Source organism: Odocoileus virginianus, chromosome 11 (assembly GCF_023699985.2).
Source record: "Odocoileus virginianus isolate 20LAN1187 ecotype Illinois chromosome 11, Ovbor_1.2, whole genome shotgun sequence".
NCBI lineage: Eukaryota > Metazoa > Chordata > Mammalia > Artiodactyla > Cervidae > Odocoileus > Odocoileus virginianus.
Window position 1 is genome coordinate 30,193,880 of NC_069684.1, and position 26,686 is coordinate 30,220,565.

The window sequence follows — 26,686 nt, forward strand, 5'->3', positions numbered from 1 at the left end:
GACAACCAGGCCGGCCCGCCTGGGCCTTCGCGCGTGCGCGACCCCGCCCCGCAGCGCTGCGCCTGCGCACAAGGCCGGGGTCCGCCGCCGCTTTCCTGGCCTTCTGGGTAATGAAGTTTCCGGCGGCGACGCCTGCGCACAAGGCGGGGGCGCGCCGCCGCCTTCCTGGCCTTCTGGGTACTGTAGTTTCCGAGGGCGGCGCGCGGCCTTGGTTCTTCCAGTGGAGACCACCCGGAGTGGACACCACTGCGATCCGCCGAGCAAGTGCCGCCCGCGGGACCAGAGTCTCTGAGGATGTCGGCGGTGCTCCGGAAGCCCAAGACGTTTAAGCTGCGGTCCCTGCATAGTGAGAAGAAGTTTGGGGTGGCGGGCAGGAGCTGCGAGGAAGTGCTGCGGAAGGGGTGCCAACACTTGCAGGTGCCCCTGGGGCCGCCGGGTGGGAGCCTCCACTTGCAGGATGGGACCGTGCTGACCCGTCGTCCTGTGGCGTTGGGATTGCCCGAGCTCAGGCTGCCCCGAGCCACACAGTAGGCTCCCGAGTCCTGACAGTGGGAGGGGATGCTGTCCACAATCTCTGGGCAGAGAGCTTGAGCCTGACCACTGCCTATGGCCATGTGCCCGACCCTGGGCTCTGTCCGGGCTCTTTACATGGCTTTGGTGGAGTTCAGGTGCTCTGCTCTGAATTGGGTGCTAACACCCCCATTTCACAAATGAAGAAATTGAGGCACTGAGGGACTGAGTAATGTGCTGTCACCACCAAGGAAAAGCCGATGTTTAAACCCAACCCAGTACTAGGTCCACCCAAAGCCTCTTAGCTGAGCCTCTGATGGTGTGGGCACTGCGGGGAGGGTCGTGTGTGTGATAGGGGGTGGGCTGTGATTGGGGTCCTTCCGGGCTTCTGGTTCCTGGTGCCATGTCTCAGCAGACGGCCTAAGTGAGTGAAGCCTCTACCCCTGCACTCAGGAGCCCACCTGCTTGGGAGATATCTGGGGAGAATAAGAGGCACTGCTTTTGTACTTCCAAACCAGGGATGTGGGAGATGTCTGGGCTGCAGAGATCCTCATTTCCTGTGCTGGGGAGAAGTCCCCAATGCCCTGTCCTGCTCAGGGGCCAGGTCAGAGCAGGGGGACTTTGTAGAGAACTAGGATGGCTCTCCTGCCTTCTGACTGCCATGCTCGGGACAGCTCTGGCCTGAGGCCCAGGGACCCGATTCTGAGATCCAGGTGCCCATCGGCTCATGGCTCACATGTTCCCTGCCTTGGTTTCCCTGGTATAACGTTAAGGGTCAGGCTCCGAGGCCTCTCATGGCCCTTAGGCACTACTGTTCTAGGGATTTCAGCCATCCTTCCTACCCTTGTTGTTAACTTTCTCCACTGGGCCTAGACCAGCGCTGGGGGTGTGTGTACTTGCATGGCATGGGGGGAGGGAAGGAATTAGGTATAAAAACTCATGAAATGGATCAGTGTGGCATGGCAAAGGAGTAAACCTCAGCAGGTTCACAGTCCCGTGAACTGGTCACACTTCCGTAGACAGAACAGAGTCCTGTTCAGTAAGTTTCTCCTTGATTGATCAGTGCCAGGGAGAGACTTGAGCCATAGGTACTGCGTGCTGACACCTGTCAGGCTGTGTGCCTCGTTGATGGGGATGCATTTACAGGCTTAGTGCAAGCAGTCAAGCGTCATTTTTGGAAACAGGCTTGGATTTTAAAGTGCCTTAGGGGAGCTCTGTTTGAAAGGGTCTGAGTGGTGAATCCTGCAAAGCGGTCACCAGTGTATATTCATCTCTGTGACTTTCCAAGTCTTAGAACAACCTACAGTAGGGGCCCTTGATGGACTTGCTCCATACGTGCAGACTGCATCTCTGGCAGGATTCTTTACAACGTGGTTCCTTCTTGTTCTCTGTGAGGACTGCAGATAGGAAGACTTCAGCTGGCCACCCAAAGATTGGGCCCCCCTGAGGCCCAGGAAGTGAGCATCCCACCCCGATCTCACCTCCCTCTTCTCCCCAGCTCCCCATCCCTGGTTCCCGCCTGTGTCTCTATGAGGATGGCACAGAATTGACTGGAGATTACTTCCGGAGTGCCCCCGACAACTCGGAGCTCGTGCTTCTCACTGCCGACCAGACCTGGCAGGGCTGTAAGTGTTGGGGATCTTGGAGACTGATGGGGAAGTGGGTGTGGTTGTGGAGGTGCAGAGGGTCTGCTAGCGGATGCCAGCCCTGGGAGGGAGGGTCCCTATGCTCTGGACCCTAAAGCAAAAAGCCCCCGGAGGAAGAGCTCGCTCACATGGCAGAGCTGTCCATCCTCTTGGCCAGGAGCACACCTCTCCAGTTGGTTGTTGTATGTGTCTCTTTAGGAAATTCCTTTAGTTTTATTTATGTTCATTTGAGGTGTCCTAGTAACTCCTAAGGGCAGAGGGTGGGCTTTGGGGTTCAGGGGCTGCCCAGTTTTACAGGAGAAGCAGAGCCAGAGAGCAAGGTTATCCTGTTTACTGGGCTTTGTTGACCAAAATAATCAATAAACAGTCCATAATAAGAATAGAAAAGTTTTATTTGAGCCAAACTGAGGACTGTAGCCTAGAAGACAGTCTCTTAGATCACTCTGAGGATCTGCTCCGGAGAAGCAGGGTTTTCAGCACAGTTTGTGTCTTCAGAACAAAGACTGTTAAGCAAGTCAGGGATGCCTTCCTTTAAGGGTTCAGAAACAGCAGATCAGCACGTGCACGAGAGTCAGCGTGGCCTTGGCACTGGCAGAGAGTCTTGACCATCGAAGGAGTAACCATCATTGGCATCCCAAGAACAGGGGCATTTAATCTTTATTTATTTTGCTGCATTGCACAGCTTGTGGGATCTTAGTTTCCCAACCAGGAATTGAACCCCGGTCCTTGGCAGTGAGAGCTGAGTCCTAACCACGAGATCGTTAGGGAATTCCCCAATCTTTACTTTTAACTTGGACTTTCTTTACTTCTGGTCAGTGCACCCTTTTCTTTAATAATTAAGGCAGATGCACACTGTATGTATGATCTACCACAGACAGGCTCTTCTAGTTGGCATCAAATTCAAGTTAACTCATGCAGAAGTCTGAATGACTCCCTGTGTCTCAGTCGGTAAACATTTCCTTAATCCATTTTCTAAGGGACAGGCAGGTGACTGACTGTACGCTCAGCGTCTGATCTCTGTTGGGTTGGTGGACACCCATCCATCCTCAGGTTCCTGTTGGCGCTGCCTTACTGGAGCCAGTGCCCTTGGAGGTGGGTCTTTAGTAGTGTCTTTGCTGGGTGACAAGTGCTACTGTGGAGCCGTGGGCCACTAGCCAGGCATGTGCATGTCCCCCAAGAGGGTCGTCTGGCCCCTGTAGAAAGGGACTTCCGATTCAGGTGCTGTGGGAAGATAGTGGAACTCCGAGCACTGAGATTATCCTGCCTGCTCTGCTGAAAGGGTGGGGACAGAGAGAGGCCCAGCAGGAGCGTGGATGTGGCCTCAGCCCTTGGTTGGTTCTCTGCTGTCAGCAGTGAAGGTGACATGTATGGTGTGGTGAGCATCCTTCCTCTGTCGAGCCTTATCCTTCTAGAGAATTAAATCTGAATAATGTTGTTATCAAGAAAAGGAAGGAACACCCCCACCCCCACCCCCACCCTGCCCCTGGCCACACTGCTTTCCAGAGCTGCGGTCCTGGCTTATTTCCGCAGCAAGGACAGGAGCAGGCGCCTGTGGCCTCATCAGCCCTTGGCCTTGTCGCTGTTCCTGCTTTAGCCACTCCGGCAGGCGTGTGGTGGTGTCTGGATTCACATGTCCCTCCCAGCTGATGGTGTTGGCTGCCGGGGTCCAGCCTCGGCAGGATCCAGGGGGTACCCTCAGGATGAACAGTGTCGGCGAGAGAGAGAGAAGACACGTGAGACCAGCCTTGATAGGGCCAAATCTGTGTTTTACTTTTTGACAACCGGTTTTATACCCTTTCACAGAACGTTTTCAAGGTACAAGATGCTTATTCATGATTACACAGGATTAGCATTACATCATTTTGATTTTTAGGAAAAGCGGGATTTTTTTGCTTCCTAATTCTATAGTAATTTTTAGCACATGATCTTCTGGCCTTGAGGCTATTAACATTTCATGCAGGTCAGGTGATTGTAAACCTGTTTTCCGTTTTTATGGTGACCTTAACTGAAAGGTAACAGGGTCATAGGGAAATAGTACAGAGTAGAATTATATTCTTGTTAATACAAAAATTAATCTTTCTGCAAAAGTTGTCAGTTGCGTTTATCTAAGTTTACCCCATACTGACTCTGTGACTTTGGTGAGGCAGCTTTTGCCCAGCACTCCTGACTGACAATTAACAACCATCTCATTGTTACCACACTAGGGCTAAGTTCTTATTTCTCTAGATCTTTAACTATATTAACAATGGTTTTTATAACACAACCTTAGCACATTAAAGGCAAAAATACAGCAAGAAAAACACATCTAGCAAATCACAGCCCAATAACCACCTATAGGATAATTTTCTTATGTTTTCTAATAGGACTCCTTTACCCCTTAAAAGGGCTCTATATCTATTAGGGCTTTTATATAATCAGGTTCTTTATGCTATTTTATGATTAGGATATTATAAGCAATCATGCATATTAGTACCAAGCGCATAAATGCATTTGGCTAACAAACTACCAGCAAAGGAATTTGAATTAAAACACTCCTTTCACCCTGAATAATCTCATAAAATACCACCACCTGGGAAACTTATTGATTAAAGTTCTAAATTGATTCTTATTTGGGAAGAGATCGGGAAAGGCCTTCCTGCCTGTGTCAGAGAAATTAGGGAGTAGTCCATTGAGGCAGGCATCGGAAAGACAGATATCATCTTTAAGGTGAGAGCCGGGGGCAGCTTTTTGAAATCCCTGAAAACCTGATCTGCCTTGCCTGTCAGGCTTTCTCCTCGTGACCTTGTCATGAGTGGGATCTCGTGAGGTGACTTTTTCGAAACCCCTGAAAACCTGATCCGCCTTGCCCGTCAGGTTTTCTCCCCTATGGCCTTTTTAGGGGTAGGGTCTTGTGTGTTGGCTCCCAGCAGTTGGCCATCTTCTCCTGGGCCGATTTACCATCTGTAAACCTTCTCGCCAAGCATCTTTTGTCCACTGTGTAGTTGGGTATTTTTCCTGCTTGAGTCTTGCGGGTTCCCCTGGTCCATTCTGGATGTGAGCCTTTGTCAGATGTGTGGTTGGCAGATAGTTTCTCTGCAGCTCATCTTTTTGTTTTCTTAACCAGGTCCTTTACATGGAGTAGAAATTTTTACTTTTGATGAAGTCCTACTTGTCCCTTTTTATCTTTCTTTGTTCTTATTTTAGTTGCTAAGGCATGTCCAGCTCTTGGTGACCCCATGGACTATATCGCCCACCAGGCTCCTCTGTCCATGGACTTTTCCAGTCAAGAATACTGGAGTGTGTTGCCATTTCCTTCTTCAGGGGATCTTCCCAACCCAGGGACTGAACCTGCATCTCCTGTATTGCAGGTTGATTTTTTATCACTGAGCTATCAGGGAAGCCCCTTTATGTTTCTGAAAGTATACTTTTGCGGTTCAGTCTGAGACTTCTTCGACAAGCTCTAGGTCTTGAAGACTTTCTCTGTCTTTCTGCGCCAGTTGCTGTGATCACATGGCTTTTCTTGCTTAGCCTGTGGAGGGTGGATCACACTGATGTTTGAACTCTGAGCAGCCCCAAGTCCCTGAAATGACCCAAGCGGCTTTGGGGCTTGTTTCTCGTGTGTCTGGATTTCTGCTTATAGGATGAAGACCTGAGTTTCTCATGCTTTCCTGGAGGGCTTGCTGCTTTTGGGTGCGTGTGGGAAGCTGGGGAGTCAGCCGGATAGTGAAGGGATGAGCTGGAGCCTGAGGTCTCGAGTGAGGGCCCAAGACCAGATGGTCTCACTTGGAGGAGGGGAGGCTGAGGGGGAAGGACAGCAACTCTCTTTGGTGTGTTTCATTTCCCGTGTCCTCTCCATCTGTCCTCCCCACTGCCACCTTAAGTGTGGGGGGCCAGGCCCCAGGCCTGGAGCACTGGGCTGGTGGCTGTCGGGGCAGGGGAAAGAGGCGGTTTCCCAGAGGCTGTGCTCCAAGGCCTGGTGGCCTCTTTGTTTGTCCCCTTCGGTGGCAGTCGTGAGTGACATCAGCCGCTTCCTGAGCGTGTTCCAGGAGCCACACGCGGGCGTCATCCAGGCTGCCCGGCAGCTGCTCTCAGACGAAAAGGCCCCACTGCGGCAGAAGCTGCTGGCCGACCTGCTGGGCACCGTCAGCGAGAACATCACGGCCGAGACCAGGGCCGAGGACCCGCCGTGGTTTGAAGGTAACCTCATGGATTCTGGCCTGGAGGGAGTGGGCACGGAGGGCTTCCCTGGGACCGACTCTCTGAGACCCGGGGTCTCCATCAGTCCCCAAATCCAGGGGTTTCCCAAGCATGGGGCCAGGGTCCAGGCAGCCCTGGGGTTGGCTGTTTTATTTTTCAATCGTGGCGAAGTAAAATTCACCATATTCACCATTTTTGGGTACATAGTTCTTTGGTGGTATTGAGTATGTTCCCAGTGTTGTGTAGCAGCCCCACCACCTGTTCTCAGAGGTTTTCATCCTCCCAAACTGAGGCTCTGTCCCCAGTAAGCATCACTCCCCACCTCTCCCCTGCCCCTGGTCTCCCATCTTTCTGTCCCTGGAATCTGACTCCTCAGGGACCTCGTATGAGTGAGCTCATGCATCTTCCTTCTTTACTCAGCATAACCTCTTTGTGGTTCATCATGTGGAAGCAGATGTCAGGATTCCCTTCCACTTTAAGGCTGAATGATATTTCATCTCATGGGTGGACTATATCTTCTTTATCCAGTCACCTGGACCTATCTCACCTTTTGGACTGGCCTTCTGAGCCAGGAGGAGCAGCCCCCTTGGGAAAGGGGCTCCCCGGTGGCATTTGAGGTGCTCTGTGCTGGTGGACTGGAGACGACTTCCTTTGCAGAAGGAGCAGGTCCCCATCAGGACGTTTCTAGATGGAGCCGAGTCAAGAGCCCTCCTGTCCGCCCTCCTAGGAGATAACAGCCCCAGGCTCCAGGCATCTTGTCTCTCCTTCCTGCAGGCTTGGAGTCCCGGTTTAGGAGCAAGTCTGGCTATCTGAGATACAGCTGCGAGAGCCGGATCCGGAGCTACTTGAGAGAGGTAGGTCCCGGTGTGCTGGGCAGGTTTAGGAAGCCAGTTCTGCCGCTGGGACTTGGCTCCCAGGACCGGCGTGGATGTCGGAGGAGTGAGGGCTGGTGTGGGTGTGGGTGCAGGTGAACATGAGCCAGCAATGAGTTGCTTGCCCTGGGAGCCCCCTGCCGTTTCTCCTACACTTCATGGTCGGATGTCAGCCAGGGGGTGTCATGTTCCATTCTTTGCAGGCCACCCGCTACCCCCACACCTTGACCTTGCTCCCAGTTGTGTGTTCTGGACTAGAGTTTATCATTGGTGGTGCAGAACTGCCCACGTGTGCTCTGCTGAGAGCACAAAGGAAACCTCAGGGCTGGGGTATCTGAGGCCCTGGCCTGACCCAGCTCCCCCTCGTCCCTGCTCCCACCCCTGCTGACCGTGGCCACCCTCAGGCTCCTTCTGCTGGTGTAGTGCTCTTCCCATGCTGGCTGACAGGTGTCTCCAGGGCGTCATTCACAGACCCCGCTGGGTGCCAGCCCCATTCTGTGATGACCCGTCTGCTGTCCTGCTGTCATTCCCCCTGGGCCGGCGGTCCCCTTGCCTCTGCCCGGTGCTCAGTGTGGGCCCATGGGTGCGAGTCCTCACCTGCACTCCAGTGGGTGGTGATGTGGCAGTCGCTTTTCACCTGCACCCTTCTTCTCCAGTTTCTTGCTGCAAAACACTGGGTAGCGCTTGGGAGATGGAGTGGCCAGTGTGCCTGGAGCTTGAGTTTCTTTTCTGATTGTGACCAAAGCTCTGTCTCATGGGCCCAGAGGAACTTCCCAGAGTCAGTTATGGTGGGTGTGAGCTCTGACCCCCTGACCTCAGGGCCCTGCTGGGACTCCAGGGGGCAGGATCCAGAACCCCTAATCTCAGGGCCTTGCTGGGACTCCAGGGGGCAGGATCCAGACCCTCTAACCTCAGGGCCCTTCTGGGACCCCAGGGGGCAGGGTTCAGACCCCCCAACCTGAGGGCCCTGCTGGGACCCCAGGGGGCAGGGTCTTTGAGGGCCGTGGCATTCAGTGGACTGGGAGCCAGGCAGTGGTGGGTTTTAGGGTGTGTGGCCAGTGCTCTGTGATGCCCCTGCCTCTCCAGGTGACCTCTGGCGCCTCCCTGGTGGGCGCAGAGGCTCGTGAGGAGTACCTGCGGCTCGTGGGCTCCATGCAGCAGAAGCTCCAGGCCGCCCAGTACAACAGCAGCTACTTCGACCGAGGGGCAAAGGCCGGCCGCCGGCTCTGCACCCCCGAAGGCTGGTTCTCCTGCCAGGTGAGCTGTGGGCATCTCCTGGGCCCCCCTGGCCGAGGCCTGGTGAGCTGGGGCAACCCTCGGTGCCAGCTTGGACAGAGAGAATGGTCAGCCCCACCAGTGGTTCCCAGACTTTGGTGGGGTTGGAACCCCTGGAGGGCTCGTGAGGACGGCTGGGCCCCTCCTGGGATTGTTGTTCAGCAGCTCCATGGGGCCTTAGAACCTGCCTTCCTGACGAGTTCCCATGATGCTCGTGCAGGGAGGGGTCAGGACACGACTACTTGTGAGCAGAGACCTTGTCCTGGCCTCAGAGAAGGGAAGCATTTGTTTGGGTGGTAGCTGATGCGTGGTCTGCCCTGTGGGAAAGCAAGGATGAGACAGCCTGCCCAGATTCAGGGTCATGGCCAGATGTGACATCTTGTCACTGGTACAGCTTGGTGCCCTGGCAGGGAAGTGTCAGCCGGCAGCAGCGTTCTGAGCTGTGGGGATAATGCAGAAGCACTGCTTGCTTTGTACAACTGTTTGCAGGCCAGGTGTGGGTGGACATGAGCTGCATGTAGCATTTCCAGTGAAAGCCCCTCCCTGCCACTGACAGTGGGCCAGTCTCTCCCCCATAGCCCCCCATGCCTCTGTCCCCCCCCAGGCAGCCCCTTCCAAGGGTGATGTCCCAAGCACCCAGACACTGCTCCTTCCCACCTGGCTTCACGTCACTCTCACCTGACCACTTCCTCCCGGGCAGTGTGACCTAAGCCCGGCAGTATGTGTGGTGGGGACAGTGACCAGAACCTCCACCCCGGCCTGGGCAGGCTCTGGGTCGAAGGCCTGTGAGCGAGTTTGGTGGTGGGTTTCTTGCAGAGAGGCTGTGAGGGCCCTCAGGGTGCTGACCGGGTCTCTGGGTGGGGTGCAGCTGGGGCTTTAGGAGGAGGTGACGCTTTAGTGCGTCTGCATGGCCCAGCCTGTGCAGGCAACAGGGAAATGCTGGGACGCCGTGGAGGAGGCAGAAAGGGAGCAGCTGTGTGATGGAGCGGTGTGGGGAGGGCTGGGGGCACACGGCAGGGAGCCTGGCGTTCCTGGCGGCTTACGGGTTAACTGGTCCCCTCTGCAGATGCACTGCATCACTGGGGGTCACCAGGGAGCGGGGGCCATGCCAGGACAGAGTGTCTGCCTCTTGAGCACAGACTGTATACAGGGCTTGACCCCTGACTGGGGCGCCTCTGACTTGGGGGAGCGGCTTTTGGCCTCGGGGCCGTCACCTCTTCTTCTCTGTCCAGGGTCCTTTTGACGTGGACGACTGTATCTCCAGACACTCCATCAACCCCTACAGTAACCGGGAGAGCCGTGTCCTCTTCAGCACCTGGAACCTGGACCACGTGTGAGTGTGTGGCGTGGCGGGTGTGGGCACAGACTGCAGGGCGCCTGCTGGCCTGGCTCTGCCTGGCCTCCGGGGCTGATGGCTGCCTGGTGTTCCACACACCTAGCTTCTGGATCACAGACCCACGGATGTCCACCGCTCACCTGCGTGGTAGTGTTTTTCAGTGTGGTGGCTCAGGTCCCCATCCATACCAGTGCAACCCTCCGTGTCCCCTCGCCCACCCCCAGCTCCCACCGTGGGGCAAGCCGGTGGTCGGCAGCTGAGGGCCCAGTCAGTTTGGCACCGGTGGGATCCCTGCCAGTCCCAGGGCAGGGGGTGGGGGGACTGGGCGGTGATGTGCAGGGTGTTTCCTGCTTTAGCCAGTGTGAGTGCATCTTGGGTGGCTGGATCGCTTTTATGTGTACATTAGCTCATTCAAAAAAGAAATGGAAAATTTTACTATTTTAACCAAGACGCTTTTCTTGTTGACTCTTGAACAGCATGGGGTTTGAACCATGCAGGTGCACTCACACACAAGGTTTTTCAGTAGGAAATGCTACAGTTCTCCATCCACGTTGGTTGAATCCACGGATATGAAGGAGGCACAGATATGGAGGAACCTGCAGGCAGAGCCCCTCCATAAAGATATCCTCGGGTTCTTGCCTGTGTGGGGCGCTGGCTCCTAGTGTCCCCATCTGCCCCCACGAGTCTCGGGGTTGCTCTGCAGGGTGAAGAGTCCTTGGGCCCCAGCACCCTACACCCTTGGTGTCTGGATCTTCTGCATGCTCCCTGTCTGCTGGGTGGTGAACAGCTTCTCTGGTCACAGGTCATTTGCCTGGTTACTAGGAAGGTGGACTGTCCATGTGTTTGTTGGCCATTCGTGTTCTGTGAAGTGGCTGTTGCTGCCTCTGCTCGTTTTCTGTCTGGCTTTGGTCTCCTGATTAATTTGTGGGGATTCTTTCTACATCCAGGACACTGGTTCTTTGAGGGTATATTTTTACTGTTTGGGCTTGTACACTGGATCCGGGGTCACGTCTCCTGAAACACGTCGGTTACATTTCCGCTCTTTCTCTAAATGCATGTACATCCACATAGATACCCACACTGGCTTTTAATTTAAAATATGGTTTTGACCAGGAGGCAGCCAGGGTCTGAAAACATCAGCTTCTTTTCCTGAGATATGGCTTCAGGCCCACCCTGACTCTGGTGGGCTGAAGCCACAAGCCACATGTTTAAATAGTGAAACACAGAGGAGTAACAGACTCTCAATGCAGCATACATCATCCGCCCTCCTGGACGGTGTCACCTCAGCCCAGGCCAGGGTCCTTGTCCCAGTTGGTGGCCTTTTCAGGGCTCTGGGACGTTTCCGCGGTGGCCAGCTTCCAGAGTCTTCCCTCCTCCCCCACCATCAGGCCCCCTCACACCACGAGGGTGTGCGCACCAGGTTGCAGCCTGTCCTGGGAGTGATGGCTGGGTGGCAGGGCAGGGGTCCAGGTGGGCTTCAGGTGGGCAGGGCTTCTGGGCCCAGAGGCCTGCTCCCTGCAGCAGGGGCCCCGGGAGCATGGGGCCAGTCCCACAAGGGCACCCCATCAGGGCCCCATGTTGTGACGGGTCTTCCTTCTGGATCCAGCACTTCCCTTCCTCCCTTCAGAGCTGTCCTTGGCCTCTTCTTTAACTTCATTCATTTGGCTTTTATTTTTCATTTATTCTTTCTATTTTGGAGGTTTTTTTCTTGCTTATCAGTTACTTTGCAGCTCTCTTGTCCTCTAACATACACATTTCAGGTCGGTGTCCGCTTTAGCCACTTCCTGTGAGTTGGTAACTGTATTGTTATTTGGGTCTAAGGACTCTGTCATTTCCGTTGCGATTTTATTGCTGCTCTGTGAACTGTTTAGTGTTAGTGTTAGCTGCTCAGTCGTGTCTGACTCTTTGCAACCCTGTGGACTGTATGTAGCCCACCAGGCTCCACTAGCCCACCAGGCTCCTCTGCCCGTGGGATTCTCCAGGCCAGAATACTGGAGTGGGTAGCCGCTTCCTCTAGGGGATCTTCCTGACCCAGGGATTGAACCTGCGTCTCCTGCATTGCAGGTGGATTCTTTGTCGTCTGAGCCACCAGGTGTAGAGGTAGGCATGTGTCTTCAGTTGCTGCCGGATTCCTGGCTGCCTCTCCGGGTGCCTGTTCACTGCCGCAGTCACTCACGACTCCTCTGAGCCTGCATGGTGTGAGTGTTTGTAGACTCAGATCCACATGGCCTCAGATATGCACGGCTGGATTTAACCTGATCTGCTACTCCCAGCCCATCCTGTTAACCTTGACATGTCCTTTGGTCTGAGGGCTGTCCCACTGGCCATGTTATTGCTCTTATTCCCATGGGTTCGAGACGGTCTCATCTGAGCTGACAGCTGCCAGCTTTGCCTGTGTGGTGAGGCTCAGTCAGAGGCTCTCAGATAACTGCGTGTTGATTCCTTGCTGGCAGCTTCCATACCACCTGCAGCGGTATGTGGTTGGATGTATGGAAGTTGGATGTGTGTCTGCATGAGAGGTGGGCTGAGGGGCCTGGTTTTCCACATGACTGGAGGTTCACAGGGTGCAGATGGCGCCCTGAGCACAGAAGTTGCAATCCTTACCTCGAGCCTCCTTCCCACCCCCACGTTGCATCTACTTGGCCAGCTGCTCCAGCAGACAGGGAGCCAGGGAGGCCTGGTGCGGACTCACACATGGGTACGTCCTCTTTGAATGCCATCATCACCGCTCGAGGAAGCCCAACCCGACCTGCAGGGAGGATGAAAGACCCTGTGGGGAGAAGGGCCAGCCCCCAGCCAGCCCAGCAGCAGAGCACAGCCCTGAGAGTGGCCCACCCCCAGAACCACTAAGGTGGGGTTGGTAATTCATACAGAGGCTTTTCCTTCCTCCTCCCGAAGACCCAGACCCTTGACAGCTTTTCTGTGCCTCCTCTAATGTCCAGGGTGGGGGTCTCAGCCCTACTTCTCCTGGCTTTTGGGGCCCCTGGGACCCCAGCAGACTGGAACCCTGGTGGGTTGTGGAGTGCAGTGCAGTCCTGTGGTCCAGCCATGGTTTCTGTGTCTACAGAGGGAGCCACCTTCTTTATTTTATTCCCAGATACTTACTCATTGTTGCTCAGCATTTCTGTGTCGTGGGGACAGGGCCCTCTGTGCCAGTTTGGTGGCCCCCAGCCCCCAGCTTTGCAGTTTCTGGTCCTATCTCTTCAGTGTACAAGCTTCTCCACTGGGTCTATAAGGTCTTTTGAACTGTTATTTATACATGAAATTGGGTCACATAAAGCGATGTCATAGTTGTTTTAAATGGACACACGTGTCTGCAGATAAGATTATAGGATGAGGTCTGGAAAGGCAGATGTCAGACCCTTAACAGGGATTGTCTCTGGGAAGTGAGATTAAAGGCTGCAGTTGGAGGTGACTGTAGCTTTGTTGTAAGGTTCTATTTAAAAAATGTTCATGTATCATCCTGAAATTTTTTAGTGAATTTGCACATAGATAAAGTGTGAGCTAAGGAAGTCAAGAATGTTGTTGTTCATGTGATGGGACTATGCTTGACTCTCATTTTTTCCAGTGTACTTCTCAGTATTTTAACTAGGCACCATCTACTTTTTACAACATGAGATGGCTGGGTGGCTGGCCCAGTGGGCGGGGGCCATGTAGAGCGATGGTGCCCCTGTCAGTCCGTGAAGGGGTGTCCCCAGCGTATGTCGGTGGCTGCCGGGTGAGCCCGTTCCCAGCGCCCACCCGCCTCCAGCTGTGATGGTCCGAGGGTGGCTCCTCTGCAGAGCTTCACCCTCCCCACCTGTCTCTCCTGGAAGCAGCCAAATCTTGTTTGATGGCTCAGCCGAGTAGACACGTTGTCCACCCATCTCTGTGGTTTAGCAGAAGATGAGGCGCTCACTAAACGGGGGCAGGTGGTTGGGGCATTGTGACGACAGAAGATGACGTCCCTAAACTTGCTTTACAGAATAGAAAAGAAGCGTGCGGTTGTGCCCGCGCTGGCCGCGGCCGTCCACGACGCAGAGGGGAGAGAGGTGGACTGGGAGTACTTCTACCGCCTGCTCTTCACCTTGGAGAACCTCAAGTTAGTCCACATCGCCTGCCACAAGAAGACCACCCACAAACTCCACTGCGACCCCAGCAGGGTCTACTGCGCCCCAGCGGCACCGCGGAGGAAGCGGCCTGCCCGCCAGTGCCCGTGACGCGGCCTGGGAGTCCGTGCAGCCTTGCAACAGGTGCTACTTCACGCAGTGTGTAGGTTGAACCCGTGCCCCTGCATTGGAAGCACAGAGTCTTCACCGCTGGGCCACCAGGGAAGTCTCAGGGGCTGTTTTTTTGGCCACTCCAATATTCTTGGAAAAAACTTGAAAACAGTGTCCTACAGACTCTGGTTGGAGCACATTTCTGAAGCTGTTTTCTGACCTCCATGAGCTCAGCTGCCAGAGGACAAGTCTGGGGGCTCCTGGGATGCCTGGGGTCAGGAGCGGCGGCCCTGAGGCTTCACCTGTGTGAGTGCAGTGTCCCCCATCAGGTAGATTCCCCCCTTGCCTGGCCACTTGGGTGGGCTTTGGGGAACTCGTGAGTTTAGACTTCAGCTCCATGGGCCTCCACTCCCCAGGCAATGCAGCGCCCCTTCCTCAGGCCTTTTCTGAATGCTTGAAAGAGTTGTGACTTTTGAGGTAAAATACAAGGATATTTATTCACTGCTGTACTGTTTCCAACAGCAAACAGTGGGAAATCCTCCAAATGTCCGGAGAGCTGAATGTGGCATGACACTGGACCATGGGAAGTTGCTGTTTTTATGGGTCAGAAATGGTCAGATTAATTTCATGATTTAACCTGATACCTCTACCTAACACAAAACGCTGTAGCAGTTTCAGGCGTTTTGTGAGATGTGGGAAGCTGGCTGTTAAGCGTACAGGCGAGGAAGGTGGCTTGGCCATGTCCAGTGTGATATGCGTGTGTATCACACGCCTGTGCTGGTCATGCAGAGACTGTCACAAAGGGACACACAGCATGTGAACAGCAGGAATCCTGGGGGATGGAGTGGGGTGCTATTGAATCACAAAGGACCAATTTGCTAAACCATGCATTTTAAGATACTTGAAGATTTTGAAATGATCATAACTTTTAAAAATTTACTTTTTAAAGTCATTTTGTAATACTTGAATTTTTATACTTATTGTATAATCACAAAAGCAATAAAGATTAAAAAAAAATAAGACATGTCAAAAAGTTTGCCCTCATTGAGAATGACAAAAATGAGAAAAATAAGGGGTCGACTTAAAAAACTGACCCAAATCTTTCTATGTCATTGAAATACACACACACTTAATTTTTTTATTATTTCCTAAAGAACTTTTAAAATGTATTTACTTGGCTGTCACAGGTCTTAAGTTGCGACATGTGGGATCTAGTTCCTTGACCAGGGCTGGAAGCTGGGCCCCCTGCACTGGGAACTCAGAGTCTCCATGGGCCACCAGGGAAGTCCCTCCACACACTTTACAAAGTGCCAGTCCTGTGTGGGATTTGAGAAATGCTGCGTCAGCTCATGGTGTTGACCTGGTCTGATGGGAAGTGGGGACGTGGGAGGGGCCGGACGCCCCAGAGCGCAGCGGTCCTGTCTGTGCAGCGGAGTCCCAGCCACACCCGGGGGCCCTGGTCCCTCCAGCTCCACTGAGCCCCCCCAATGCCCTGTGCTGCGGGGGTGCATCCATTCCAGCCACTTCCTGACGTTTCTGGAAAGTGGCTCCACAGAGCTTCCTTAGGACCCGCCTCCTTATTCTACCTACCCCAGACACCCTGGGCAGATTACTCAGAGTTAGAGCAATTTAACTTGCACTGTGATATGCTTTTTGAAACTTTAATTCATCCCGGGCCTGATCTGCGTTCCTTTGGTCTTGCTTGTCACCCTAGGCTGGCCTGTTGGGGTGTTTTCTCTGTGCTGTCCAAAAGTGTGAGTACAGAGCAGGTTCCCCAGACACGTCGCACTGGTCCCAGCTCCTCTTCACAGGGACACCTGGGGTTTTCTTCTGGTTACATCTCACTGGGGAGTGACCGTCAGGGACACAGACTTGCCAGCCACCACCTCCAACACCCAGCAGAGTCCATAGGGCATTCCCTGCGCTCAGCGTGACCCTACAATCTCCACAAGAGACCACAGCTGCGACTTAGGGGAGCCAGCTGGTGCCGGGGAGGTGGGCGGGACGACCCACCGTACCATCTATCGTGGGTTAGAGACAGAAAGGCTCAGAATGTGTAAGAAGCTGCCCGGAGCCAGGGCTTGGGCTTCCAGGACTGAAGGTGACATTTTGCATTTTGGTGGGAACATGAGGAGGCACATGTCCTGCAGGGTTGACGCTTCTCCCAGGAGCCAGTGTGCATGAAACATAAAATCCCCTGAAATAGGAAGCAGGTTGGTCGACCCCCAGGAATTCCAGCGCTGCAGTCACAACCGTCATTCTTGCAGAATCTCTGTAAATTACTGTCCCTGGCTGCTGCCAAAGTGCTTCACAAGCAGTATTGTCACATCGTTAAAGCAGTCTGTTGTCAGTAAATCACAGAGCAGGGGCCATCACGGCTGCCAACAGGACAGCGGTCACATGGATGCGGTGACTGTGGCGACAGGCATTTCGGGGCAGTATTGTGGACTGTCAAAGGACAGCGTGGAGCCTCACTGGGCACTTCAACTACACTTTGCTCCCAAACGTGGTTCACAGGACGTCTGAGGGGGATGGGGTCTAGCGGCCATCATGACTGAACCAGAAGTGTCTACCAGCCCAGAAACAGCGAGACTGCTACTCGCGCATGAAAACCTAGGTCGGCCTCTGGGACTGCAGGCCGCTCCCTCCAGTGCTAGTCACTCAGGACAGGTTTCCTCCTGGACGCCCTCCTTGTCCCTGGCCTTGGTGTCCTCTGCAAGCAGCCAGTGACAGGAGGTGGTGGCAGACAAGCAGGCCCCCGTCCCTCTCCAGAGTCCACTGGGAGAGTTGTGACACCGGGACTCTGGCAGTTTAGCTCAGCTGGGCAGCGGTGGCCAGCAACCCCATGGCACAGAGAGCATGGCCTCGCCAGACAGCAGCCCCCACCAAACGGGCGAGGGACGCATCAATGCCTGCCGCCTTAAGAGACCCCACGGCCTCACCAGAGGGGCCATGTCCTCTCCAGTCCACAGCCCTGTGCTCGCAGCTCGGGGGACTGTACCCAGGGGCCCCCCACTCTGGCTGCTGAATGGACCCATGGACCAAGCCAGCCTTCAGCAGAGAAGACAGGATGGAATGAGCTTTCTCACTGAAAGAATACAGCTCAAGGGACAGAAAACTTCCTTAAAAACATTTTCAAAATATATTTTATTTCTTTTTCATATGGATGTTGCTAAATGTCCAAGGTAAACATAAACTTTGTGTACAGAAATAAAGGAGAGTTCTTTAAGAACTGGCATTGAATCAGTCATAAGAATGATCAAATTTTGATTATGGAAAATAAACCTGCATGTTATCAAAACTAGAGAGCTTGAGTGAAGAGTTTTCTTGACAGAGATGTCTCTCATTTATGAGAGAAGTTGGCTCAACCCACCACCACGTGTAGAGATGGGAGAAAACACATCACTGTGGAAACAGCAGCTTTATACCCGAGGTCATTTAGCCCCTGTGTACCAGCCTCCCCCAGGGACTGCCCACCTGTGTGGGTCAGTGCTGAGTGCTGATTACCAGCACGTCCTCTTGGAGATGTATTTTGAATAAACCCCATAATCTGCAAAATAATCACTGTCAACGGTACTAGACGTGCAGAAATCAGCCTGTGCCTCTCACCCTCTACGTTTCCGCATCATCGGCGTCATCCTCATCATCGTCTTTGGCTCTGAAATGCATTTTCCGAAATTCGCGTCTGCTCATGGAAGGGCAGGATGAAGACACTGGTGGGAGGTCCTTGGAGGGCAGAAAACACCTGGCATAAGCCCCCTGGCTCCAGCCCCCACTGTGGGCTCCATTCCCCACTGCATGATGGAGGGAAGGAGAGGGACTGGCTTAAAGGCAGAAGCCAGCCCGGCAAGTGTGGGGAGCTGCCCAGAGAACCACAGGCCACGGCCACGACCTCCCACTGTACAGTGGGGCCCAGACTCACACGGGGCCAGGCCTGCCCACACCTGTGCTCACCAGGGCATCAGTTCTCAGACTTAGAGGGTGGGGCCCCAAGTCGGCACCTGTTTTGCTCTCTCCTCCCCCATGACAGTTCTTACTGTGTGTGATCCACACCGAGCAGCATGCACACGTGTGGACCGAGGTCAGGACCGAGCGTGCGGTCTGCTGGGGATGCCCGTCCTGGGTCGGGGGAGAGGCACTGGCCTTACCTGCATGAGCTCCACGTTTCCAAAGAAGCGGCTCACAGGCATTGGCTGGTTGCTGTCGTCGTCCAGTAGGGCGCTGCTGTCCATGAGCAGTGGGGCCGCGGGGCCCTGCTCCAGGTCCAGCGCCGCCCCGTCCCTAGCGGGGCAGCCACCGTTGGACTCTCCTCCCACAGGGGCCCCATGTCGTGGTGGGGGCGGCTCGTCCTCAGTCTCTGCCGGGCTGGCATTGCTCTCGGTTCCGCAGCGTCCCGGGAGGGGACCAGCTGTCCCCGGAGGAGCGGAGCCGCCAGCTTCCTTTCCCAGAAGTGATGCCCCATCCTCAGTTGATGCCAAAGATTCGTGTGTACCCGGGGTCTCAGAGGGCGTGGCAGCGCTGTCACTCCCGTGTTTTTGGAGTTGTGACTTCACAAGGTGACCTTTGTCATACTTGAACTTCTTGGACGTCCGCCTGTCGGTGGCTTTGTGTGATGAGGGAGTCTGTCAGGAGAGAACATGCAAGGGGGCATCAGACGGGTCTTGGGGCACGAAGCAGATGGCATATGATTAACACGCCTCAACCCTGGAGGCTGGTCGTCCTGCTCTTGGCCAACAGCGTCCCTGCAGGAACCACAGCTTCGAGGACAGGGTCCTTTCGCTGTTCCCAGTGAAGGGGCAGTGTCCAAATGGATGGCTGGGAGAAAGTCCAGACATGCCCAGTGCTGTCCCCCGAAGGGTGTTGTGACAAGTGAAACGACAACCCAAGGACCAGTTTCCGTTTGTCTCTGCTGGGATGTGGGCTCCCAGGAGACAGAGCTCTGTATCCCGGCGCAGGAACGGGACTTGACTCAGTGCAGCTTTAGGGGGCAGTGCCCTGGGAGATACGGGCCGGTGCAGCCGGACTCCAGGCTGTGGCTCAGGGAGCAGCTCCAGGAGCTGGGGCTGCCTGGCTGCCAGGCCTGCAAGACCCTGGATGGCAGACATGGGTCTGCCCGCAGTGGGGAGCAGCACAGCCTGTGCCCACGCCACTCAGGCTGCCTGGCGAGGCCGCTGAGCCCAGTGCCCTCAGAGGGCAGCACAAGCCCTGAGGTGGGTCCTCCCACAGTCCCAGCACCGTGACCTTCATGCTGGTCTGTTGGCCTCGCCCCGGGCTTTCTAATGCAACACGTCCCGTGGGAAGGTGGACACTCCGTCCAGCCCTGTCTCCAAGGGGTGAGGCTCACCTGACATGCTGTCCGGGCAGACGTGGCGACGTGGGTGTCCTGGGCTGAGGCTGACGCAGCTGAGCAGCTCCGGGCTCGGAGGCGCGCAGAGGACCGCACTCCACCTGCCAGCTGGGCCAGACCAGAGGCCAGTCAGAGACCGAGACGGCCCCTCCCGCCCCTAGGTTTTTATTGACCGTGGCAAGACGGCAGCCTGTGTCCCTGCTCAGAAAGTTCTCAAACTGTTACAGGGTGTCCGAGTTCTTGGTAAACAGTGAAAAAAGCAAAAGACACCCCTCCGTGCCCCCTCCTTGAAATCTCAGGGGAGGGGTCCCAATCCCATCATCTTGAAGGGGCTCCAGTTGCCGGTGGACAGACCTCGAAGCTGACAAACCACCCCACCGCTATCTCGCTAAGAAAGCAAATTAAGTCTTCTAGTAACAAGGAAGTGATTAATTAAAACAATAAAGCTTACAATCATTTTATTTAAGAATAGCTTTAGGTTTTCAGAAAAGCAGCGAAGATGACAAGGGAGTTCCCGCCCGGGCCTCCCTCAGCTTCCCTGGAGCCAACAACCCGCACATCTATCAAAATGAAGATGAGATTGGGCTTTATGTGAGTCTCACCTGCTTCTTCACTAACTGCTTTCTCTGTTCCAGAATGGGGACACCTAGACACTTAGCAAACACCACACGAAAGCTCAGGTGAGAACTTGAAAGTGAGAGAGGTGGGTGACAGGGAGGAGGGAGTTGTGGAGGGCAAACTAGACAGCCCCTGGTCACAGCGGCCTAGAGTTGAAGTCACAGACCTGCTGGGTGGGGGGCAGCACGTGCCGAAGTGGGGAAGAGAGATCAGAAATCACACAAGCTCCTCGCGAAACCTTTAACAGCAACTTCTCACCCATCCCTGTCCTGCTCCACCACTGCCCCCATCCGCAGAGCCTTAGATATAAGAGATACAGGTTCGATCCCTGGGTAGGGAAGATCCCCTGGAGGAAGGCATGGCAACCCAGTTCAGTATCCTTGCCTGGAGAATCCCACTAGGGGACTGTAAATAGAAAAAATATTGGAGACCCCCATTAAGTTAGCAATTACTCAAGAAAGTGGGCTTGCTTAGCAACAAAACCATGAGACAAAAGTATAAGACATGCCCCCAAACAATAATAATGGTGGCGTGAGCCCCACGTCCTGCCCAGTGAGCTCAGTAAGGTAATGATCCCTAGGATGTGCTCTCTGCACACACAGAACAATAATTTGTGGAACTTGCTTGACCATGTAGGGACAAGAAACCTCCCCTGCCCAACCTGGAAGAGCTGATGATGGAAGCACGATGCCTACTTAAGAAACACCAAGTTCTTTTCCCTGTCCACTTTTCCTTTGATTATGAAGCTGTAGCCCACTAAGTTCTCAGGGGGCAGCACCCTTTTCCACCCACTTGTAAACCACACAAGCATCCATTGTAATAATCACTTCTTATCTATCACTTTGCTCTTGCTGAATTCTTTTCTCCACTGAGACATAAAGGACAGTGGTACCAGAGCTCTGTGGAGCCCCAGATATGACACCAATGGGTCTCACCCTTAAGAGTCCAACTTCAAATATATCGATCCCGGGTCACGCCGGCTTTCTCAAGGTGGGGTGGGGGGAAAATGGACTGGCCCTCGTGACAGCTGCCATCGTCCAAGTGTTGACGCTCAGGTTCTGCTTGTGCTGAATAGCCTTAAAAGAAGCACCCCAACTTCAGACTCGGGAGAGGACCCTGCTGGGGTCACACACTCATTGGAGCCCCTCTCCCTGCCCTAGCACCAGAGTTCCCACATGAAAGCTCTGGCGGCTTGCAGGGGCACTGAGCCAAGACTCTGCTGTCGGTTCTGGGGCATGTTGCTGTGCAGGCTTTCCAGTAGCAGCAAGACATGTCTAGGTGCTTAAAAATAGTCCTTAAAAATCTTGGGGTGCAACTGCTCCTCAGAGGGCTTGTTACCACTCAGGGTGGGGGTGGGGGACACAGCACCCAGAGTTGCTATAGTATTTCAAATGTCTAGTTTCAACAGAAAATTAGGAAGCATGCAAAGAAACAGGAACGCAGACCCAAACACTAGAATAATAGCAGGTAACAGAAACTGCCTGTGACAGTGATCAGATGCAGGATTTATCAGAAAAGAACGTTAAACCAGCCATTTTAAACATGTTCAAGAACTAAGAGAAACCATGATTAAAGAAGATTTAATGACATATCAAATAAGAGTTTATAAATAAAAAAATGGACATTATAAAAAAGCCAAATGGGAACTCAAAAGTTGAAAATTACAATAGCTGAAATTAAAAATTCACTGGTGGGTTTGGGGTGGGCGGTGCTCAAGAAGAGATATGGACCAGAAGAATAAGAGAACTTGAAGATAGATTGCTAGGTTACACAAACCAAAAAACAAAGAGAAATAAGGATGAAATAGAATGAAGAGAGCCTCAGAGACCACTAAATGCACCATCATACATGTAATGGGAGTACCAGGAAGAAAAGAGTAGAAAAAATATTGGAAAAAATAAGGGCTGAAAACTTCCCAAATTTATTGAAGAACAATGTACAAACCCAGCAATCTCAAATAACTGAATTTCAAGTAGGACAACTGTAAACAGATCTATAATCAGATGCAACACTACAAACGCTGCAAGTCAAGGACTATGGAAGATCTTGCAAGCAGCAAGAGCTCACTCAGTCGTGTCCGACTATTTCCAGGCTCCTCTTGTCCATGGGATTCTCCAGGCAATGATACTGGAGTGTGTTGCCATTTCCTCATCCACGAGATCTTACCCACTCAGGGATGGAACCTGCACCTCCTGCATTGCAGGAGGATTCCTGGGAATACCCAAGCGGCGGAGCTAAACAATCCATCACAAGTCAGGGAAGTCAGACTGGGAAAATGCCATCCACATGGGGTCTTCAGGAGACTCTCTTTTGAGTCAAAGGTACAAACAATAAAAACGAGCCCAGACCAGGAGAGCCCAGGTGCGGCTCCCACCCCCGGAGGCCCACCTCCCCAGGCAGGGTGTATCGAGTACCGGGCCCCAGACCTCCCGACGGCAACCAGTACCAGGAGCTAGCGGGCCTCAATTCTCTCCACCCTCCGGGGTGGACCCCTCGTCGTGTGCCCCAACTTGGGCTGACAGACGCCGGGTCAGGCAGCGTCAGAATATCGGGGTTCAGACGAGCTCTGGAGAGGGAGCCCCCCCATCCCACACTTGGTCTGGGAACATCCTTCTCAAAGTCCCCCAACCGGGGGGCGTAGGGTACGTGCGTCTGTGTGTCTGGTGTGTGCTTGAGTATATGGGGGGTCCAAGGGCGTGGCCTGGGAGAGCCCCCCTCCCGGGGGGCGTGGCCTGGAAGACCCCTTCCGGGGGTCGAGACGCAGACGGAGACCCCTCCCCCTCCCCATCCGAGGCGTCCAGTGGCTCAGCCTCAGCTCCCACGCGGCCTCCGCCCCCCTCACCTTCCGGCTCCTCATGAGTGTGAGCGGCGCAGTGCCGCTCCTTACGCCGCCAAGGCCCCGCGCCCAGACTAATCCTTTCCAGCGGAGAAGAGATCCGGCGGCCCCTGGCTCGCGCCGCGGCGTGTGACGCCACCAGAAGACTGGCCAATCACAGCTCGGCGTCCCCAGGTATGTGACCCAACAGAGTCGGCGTTTTACGTATGGGTGGGGAGACGGCCATGTTTGTTAGGGGCTCCTCCCTTCCGGTTTCTCCAGCCGCCATGTTTAAGTGGGGCGGCGGCGACCAGGTTTGGGGACCCTGGTTGCTGTCCCTAGCCACCTGTGTGGAGGTGGGCGGGAAGGTCCTGCGCGGTAGTCTCTTCCACGCGAGTCGGGCAGCTGATATTCCCCGGTGCTGGCCCTGTCTTCTGGGCTCCGGGCGCGATGCTACAGTCCCTGGAAGTGGGTCCGCGAGGCCGTCCCCGGCCGTGTTCGCACTGCCCGCCACCGGGTGCGGGGCGGGCCCGGGCTGCACAGCGAGCCCGACCGCGGGGGTTCGGAAGGGGACGGCCTCTCCCGTCGCGAGCGCCGTGGCGGCACCCTCCGGTGGAGCCCCCGGCGCTGGCCCGCACCTCCTGGCGGCGGCCGACTGGCGGCAACCTGCTTTCTGGGTCCCGGGTCTCGGGGGCGGGCGTCGGCGCCACGGGGCCAGGTTCACGGACGAGGCTGAAGTCCGCCGGGTTCTCGGGCCTCCACAGCCGGGAGACACCAGCCTCTGTGCCCGCGGGAGGCTCCTTCCGAGAACCGCCCACCTTCTCTTAGGGACGCAGAATAAACGACAGTGCTGTGTAGTTTTGTTATTATTCTTCTAACAGGTGAGAACATTTACATCAGGCAGTTTTATCAGAAACATTAGATTTTCCACTTAAAGTGTAAATGTTGAAGTGTGTACCGCTCGAGGGACCCTCACTCATGTGGTTCCCTGGCTCTTCCAAAGGTTTCATGCTCTGCTCTGACGGAATGACCCTTGAAGCCTGGAAATACAGTCGATGCCCGTTTTCAGTACGTGAAAAGCAGGGTCCCTCAGGATCCTCCAAAAAGCTGTGCAGACTGTCCCGACTTTAGAAATCTGCGTATTGTTAATTAGGGAGCCCCTTCCCATAGACTGTAGGTGGAGCTTTGCTTTCGGCATCCTAGTACACACTGCACACACCTGCACAAGCTAACCCACCTGGCCTGTCCATCTTCCTTCACTGAGTTGTTCCCCATGGTGCACAGGGAAGGGAAAAAAGACTAATGCAGACTGGCAGGAAATCCATTTGAAGAGGAAGCTAACATAATCACTGTCAGCTGCTAAGAAAGAAGCAAAGTGATACAGTGTTAAATACCTAACCTGTCCCATTTTCCGGCTTCCCAGATGTCACAGTGGTAGAAATTCCTCCTGCCAATGCAGGAGACACAAGAGATGGGGATTTGATCCCTAGGTGGGGAAGATCCCTTGGAGAGGGAAATGGCAACCCACTTCAGTATTCTTGCCTGGGAAATCCCATGGACTTGCAAAAAGTCAAACAGGACTGAGCATGAACGTCCCATTTTCACTGGAGTGGGTTTCATAATAAGCTAGGTTCTATGGTTTTATTTCAGGCTCCTTAAGTGCTCTGAGTTCTCATAAACCTGGGGTTGATGGTCACAAGCCAGCGTTTGGCTCCAGGTGGTTTATGGTTAATGTCAGTTGAGATGAGCTGTACCACATCCTCTCAGTGTCACCCTGGTTTAACCTCCGAAAGGTGCTCTTGGGCTCTTGTTGCTGACACATTCAGCTCTTCCCCTCACCACGCCCCTGCCCCCAGTCTATGAGTGGTACTCCAGCCACCCAGCAGCAGCTCAGGCCTGACCCTGAGGCCCTTACTGCCCGAGTCCCTCAGTGATCGTTGCTGGTCTCCCTTCTCTTGCCTTGGCAGTCAGAATGGTCAATGATCCGTGGTCACCTGCCCCTCAGCTAACGCTCTTCAGCTCTTCCTCGTCGCTTCTAGGATGAAGACCAACAGTCCTAATTGACCTGCATGGCCCAGCGCAGTGCCTGGCTCAGTGGCTACTCAATGAGTGTTGGTTGAATACGTGCACAGAAGACCCTGGAAGTGGAGGTTGCCCACCGCTGCCCCTCACCTGGATTCATCTAGCCCTGCTGCCCCGTCCCCTCCCACTCTGCTGTGCACCCCACTCCCCTGTCTGCCCCTGCCCTGTATGCTCTGTTCTTTCCACCTGGAAAAATTTCTTCCCAGCCTCCACCCATTTGGTCCAGCAAATTCATTCCTTAAACCTCAACTCAGATTCATTATCATGGTTGGGGGACATTACTAAATGTTCCCCTCACACCCCCAAATTAAGTCTGCCAATCAGGTTTTTTTTTTGGCATGCCATGTGGGCATGTGAGATCTTAGTTCCCCGACCAGGGATTGAACCTGTGCCCTTTGCTTTGGGAGCTTGGTGTCTTAACCACTGGACTACCAAGGAATTCAGTCTGCCAATTGTCTTTTAGCGTCATGCACTCTTGCTCCAGGACACGGTGCCAGCTGGCTCTGCCCTCTCTTGGAGCACCACATGGCACACCCCTGTATTTGTTCACTCCGTGCCTGCTGAGCTCCCATCGTGGCACCAAGCTGGGCCTGGGGTGGCAGTGATGATGAACTCCTAAGGAGCCTGCCTTTTAGTGTCTTGGCCCCGCAGGGGGTTGGGCACTGGTGGAGTAATCACCCAAGGACCCATAAGTCTGTGTTGGAGCAAGAGGCCACGGGGAGAAGCCACACAGGGGCAGCAGCTAGGATGTCAGACCCACACGGGGTCAGATAAGACTCCTTGGAGAGTGGGAGTGGATCAGGAGTCACCTCTTCCTCCAGGACCCACGCCCCTTTCAGGTTCCCGAGGAGTCATGTAGGAGCCCCCGCCTGGGCAGAGGGTCACCCTTCCTGAGGTTCTGCCCTGGCGGAGGAGCAGTGCTTGGACTCTCTGCTCTCCCCATCTCCCCAGCTGCCATGTCAGGATGTGATCCGTCCTGGAGGGCACACACAACATTGAACCAAAATCATGCCTCGGAGCCGCCTCCTGGGCTCCTCGGTGGCCTTGGTCTCTCCTTTTTTTGCTCAACAGCTGTACCCCCTGTCCTTTCAGGGTTAGGGGCCCTGAGAGGCGTGTCTTATGATGGCAGGATGCTGGTCCTCGTTGGTTGGTCCCCCAGGTGGATTGCAAGCTCCCTGCAGGCAGGGACTGTGTCCTGCTCACAACGACATCCTAGGACCCTGGCCTATGGCTGGGACATGCTCGCGGGGACTCGGGAAGCACTGGACAAAAGATGGATGGTGGTGATGACACATCAGAAGAAGCTGAGGATGGAAGATTCCAAGGAAGCTTTGTCTCCTGACTGAAGACACAGTCTCACTGCTGAAACACCTCTGTGTCCATAGCTCAGTGTCTGCATTTTATGAACCACAGGGTAGGCGAGAAATCAGAAGAGAATTTTCCACCGATTAGCAGTCCGTCGGTTCATTAACTGAGGCCACCCCTAATCTGGAGTGTGTCTAGTTACTCCCAGCAGATGCTGGCCTATATGATGAGTGATTGACTCTGATACCCTGACCCTTTATATTTAAAAGAAAGAAGAGAAAAAAAAAGCTCTCAGTAGGTCGTGGAGCAGCAAGAACTCATTCGTTCCTGGAGGGATTGAAGCACAGTGCAGCCACTGGAAAACAGCTGGGCAGGTTCCAACAAACCCAGACAGAGTCTTAGCATCCAACCCAGCAACCATGCTCCTTGGTAGTTATCCAAAGGAGCTGAAAGCCTGTGTCCACACTCAGCCTGCACAGGATGTTTATGTTAGCTTTATTCACAA

At 54.3% G+C, this 26,686-nt stretch overlaps 2 protein-coding genes and 1 long non-coding RNA gene across 6 annotated transcripts; 2 read left to right on the top strand and 1 right to left on the bottom strand.

Moving 5' to 3' along the window:
• Positions 1-68: 68 nt before the first annotated feature.
• Positions 69-15,036, top strand: DFFB (DNA fragmentation factor subunit beta). Of its 4 annotated transcripts, none has more exons than XR_011490322.1 (8): positions 69-417; positions 2,009-2,135; positions 6,144-6,332; positions 7,107-7,186; positions 8,291-8,461; positions 9,712-9,812; positions 11,880-12,013; positions 13,780-13,866. XR_011490322.1 is itself a non-coding variant. In XM_020876461.2 (7 exons), exons 1-7 carry the CDS (start codon positions 295-297, stop codon positions 14,012-14,014), a joined length of 1,026 nt encoding a protein of 341 aa, XP_020732120.2. In that variant the 5' UTR covers positions 69-294; the 3' UTR covers positions 14,015-15,036. The 4 variants fall into 4 exon arrangements, 2 of the variants coding, with proteins under 2 accessions (XP_020732120.2, XP_020732197.2); XR_011490321.1 differs by having other exon boundaries at positions 11,880-12,666; positions 13,780-13,865; XM_020876461.2 differs by lacking the exon at positions 11,880-12,013 and having other exon boundaries at positions 13,780-15,036.
• A 2,106-nt stretch (positions 15,037-17,142) lies between these two features.
• Positions 17,143-22,968, bottom strand: C11H1orf174 (chromosome 11 C1orf174 homolog). Its single transcript, XM_020876894.2, has 4 exons — positions 22,822-22,968; positions 19,359-19,469; positions 18,163-18,636; positions 17,143-17,740 (listed from the first exon to the last, which is right to left on the bottom strand). Exons 1-4 carry the CDS (start codon positions 22,834-22,836, stop codon positions 17,627-17,629), a joined length of 714 nt encoding a protein of 237 aa, XP_020732553.1. The 5' UTR covers positions 22,837-22,968; the 3' UTR covers positions 17,143-17,626.
• Positions 22,969-23,020: 52 nt separating this feature from the next.
• Positions 23,021-25,088, top strand: LOC139037475 (uncharacterized). The gene is made up of 2 exons (XR_011490326.1): positions 23,021-23,675; positions 24,834-25,088. It is a non-coding gene; the product is annotated as an uncharacterized lncRNA (long non-coding RNA).
• The last annotated feature ends 1,598 nt before the right edge of the window (positions 25,089-26,686 follow it).

What these genes read in the sequence shown, in the direction of transcription:
- DFFB (XM_020876461.2), top strand. Translation starts at nt 295, where the DNA reads ATGTCGGCGGTGCTCCGGAAGCCCAAGACGTTTAAGCTGCGGTCCCTG. An exon ending in CGACCAGACCTGGCAGGGCT is followed by an intron (nt 2,136 to 6,143) that starts GTAAGTGTTGGG and finishes CTTCGGTGGCAG; the next exon opens with TCGTGAGTGACATCAGCCGC. An exon ending in GGACCCGCCGTGGTTTGAAG is followed by an intron (nt 6,333 to 7,106) that starts GTAACCTCATGG and finishes TCCTTCCTGCAG; the next exon opens with GCTTGGAGTCCCGGTTTAGG.
- C11H1orf174 (XM_020876894.2), bottom strand. An exon ending in CTGCCCGGACAGCATGTCAG is followed by an intron (nt 18,637 to 19,358) that starts GTGAGCCTCACC and finishes CTCTCCTGACAG; the next exon opens with ACTCCCTCATCACACAAAGC. An exon ending in GAAACGTGGAGCTCATGCAG is followed by an intron (nt 17,741 to 18,162) that starts GTAAGGCCAGTG and finishes CTGCCCTCCAAG; the next exon opens with GACCTCCCACCAGTGTCTTC.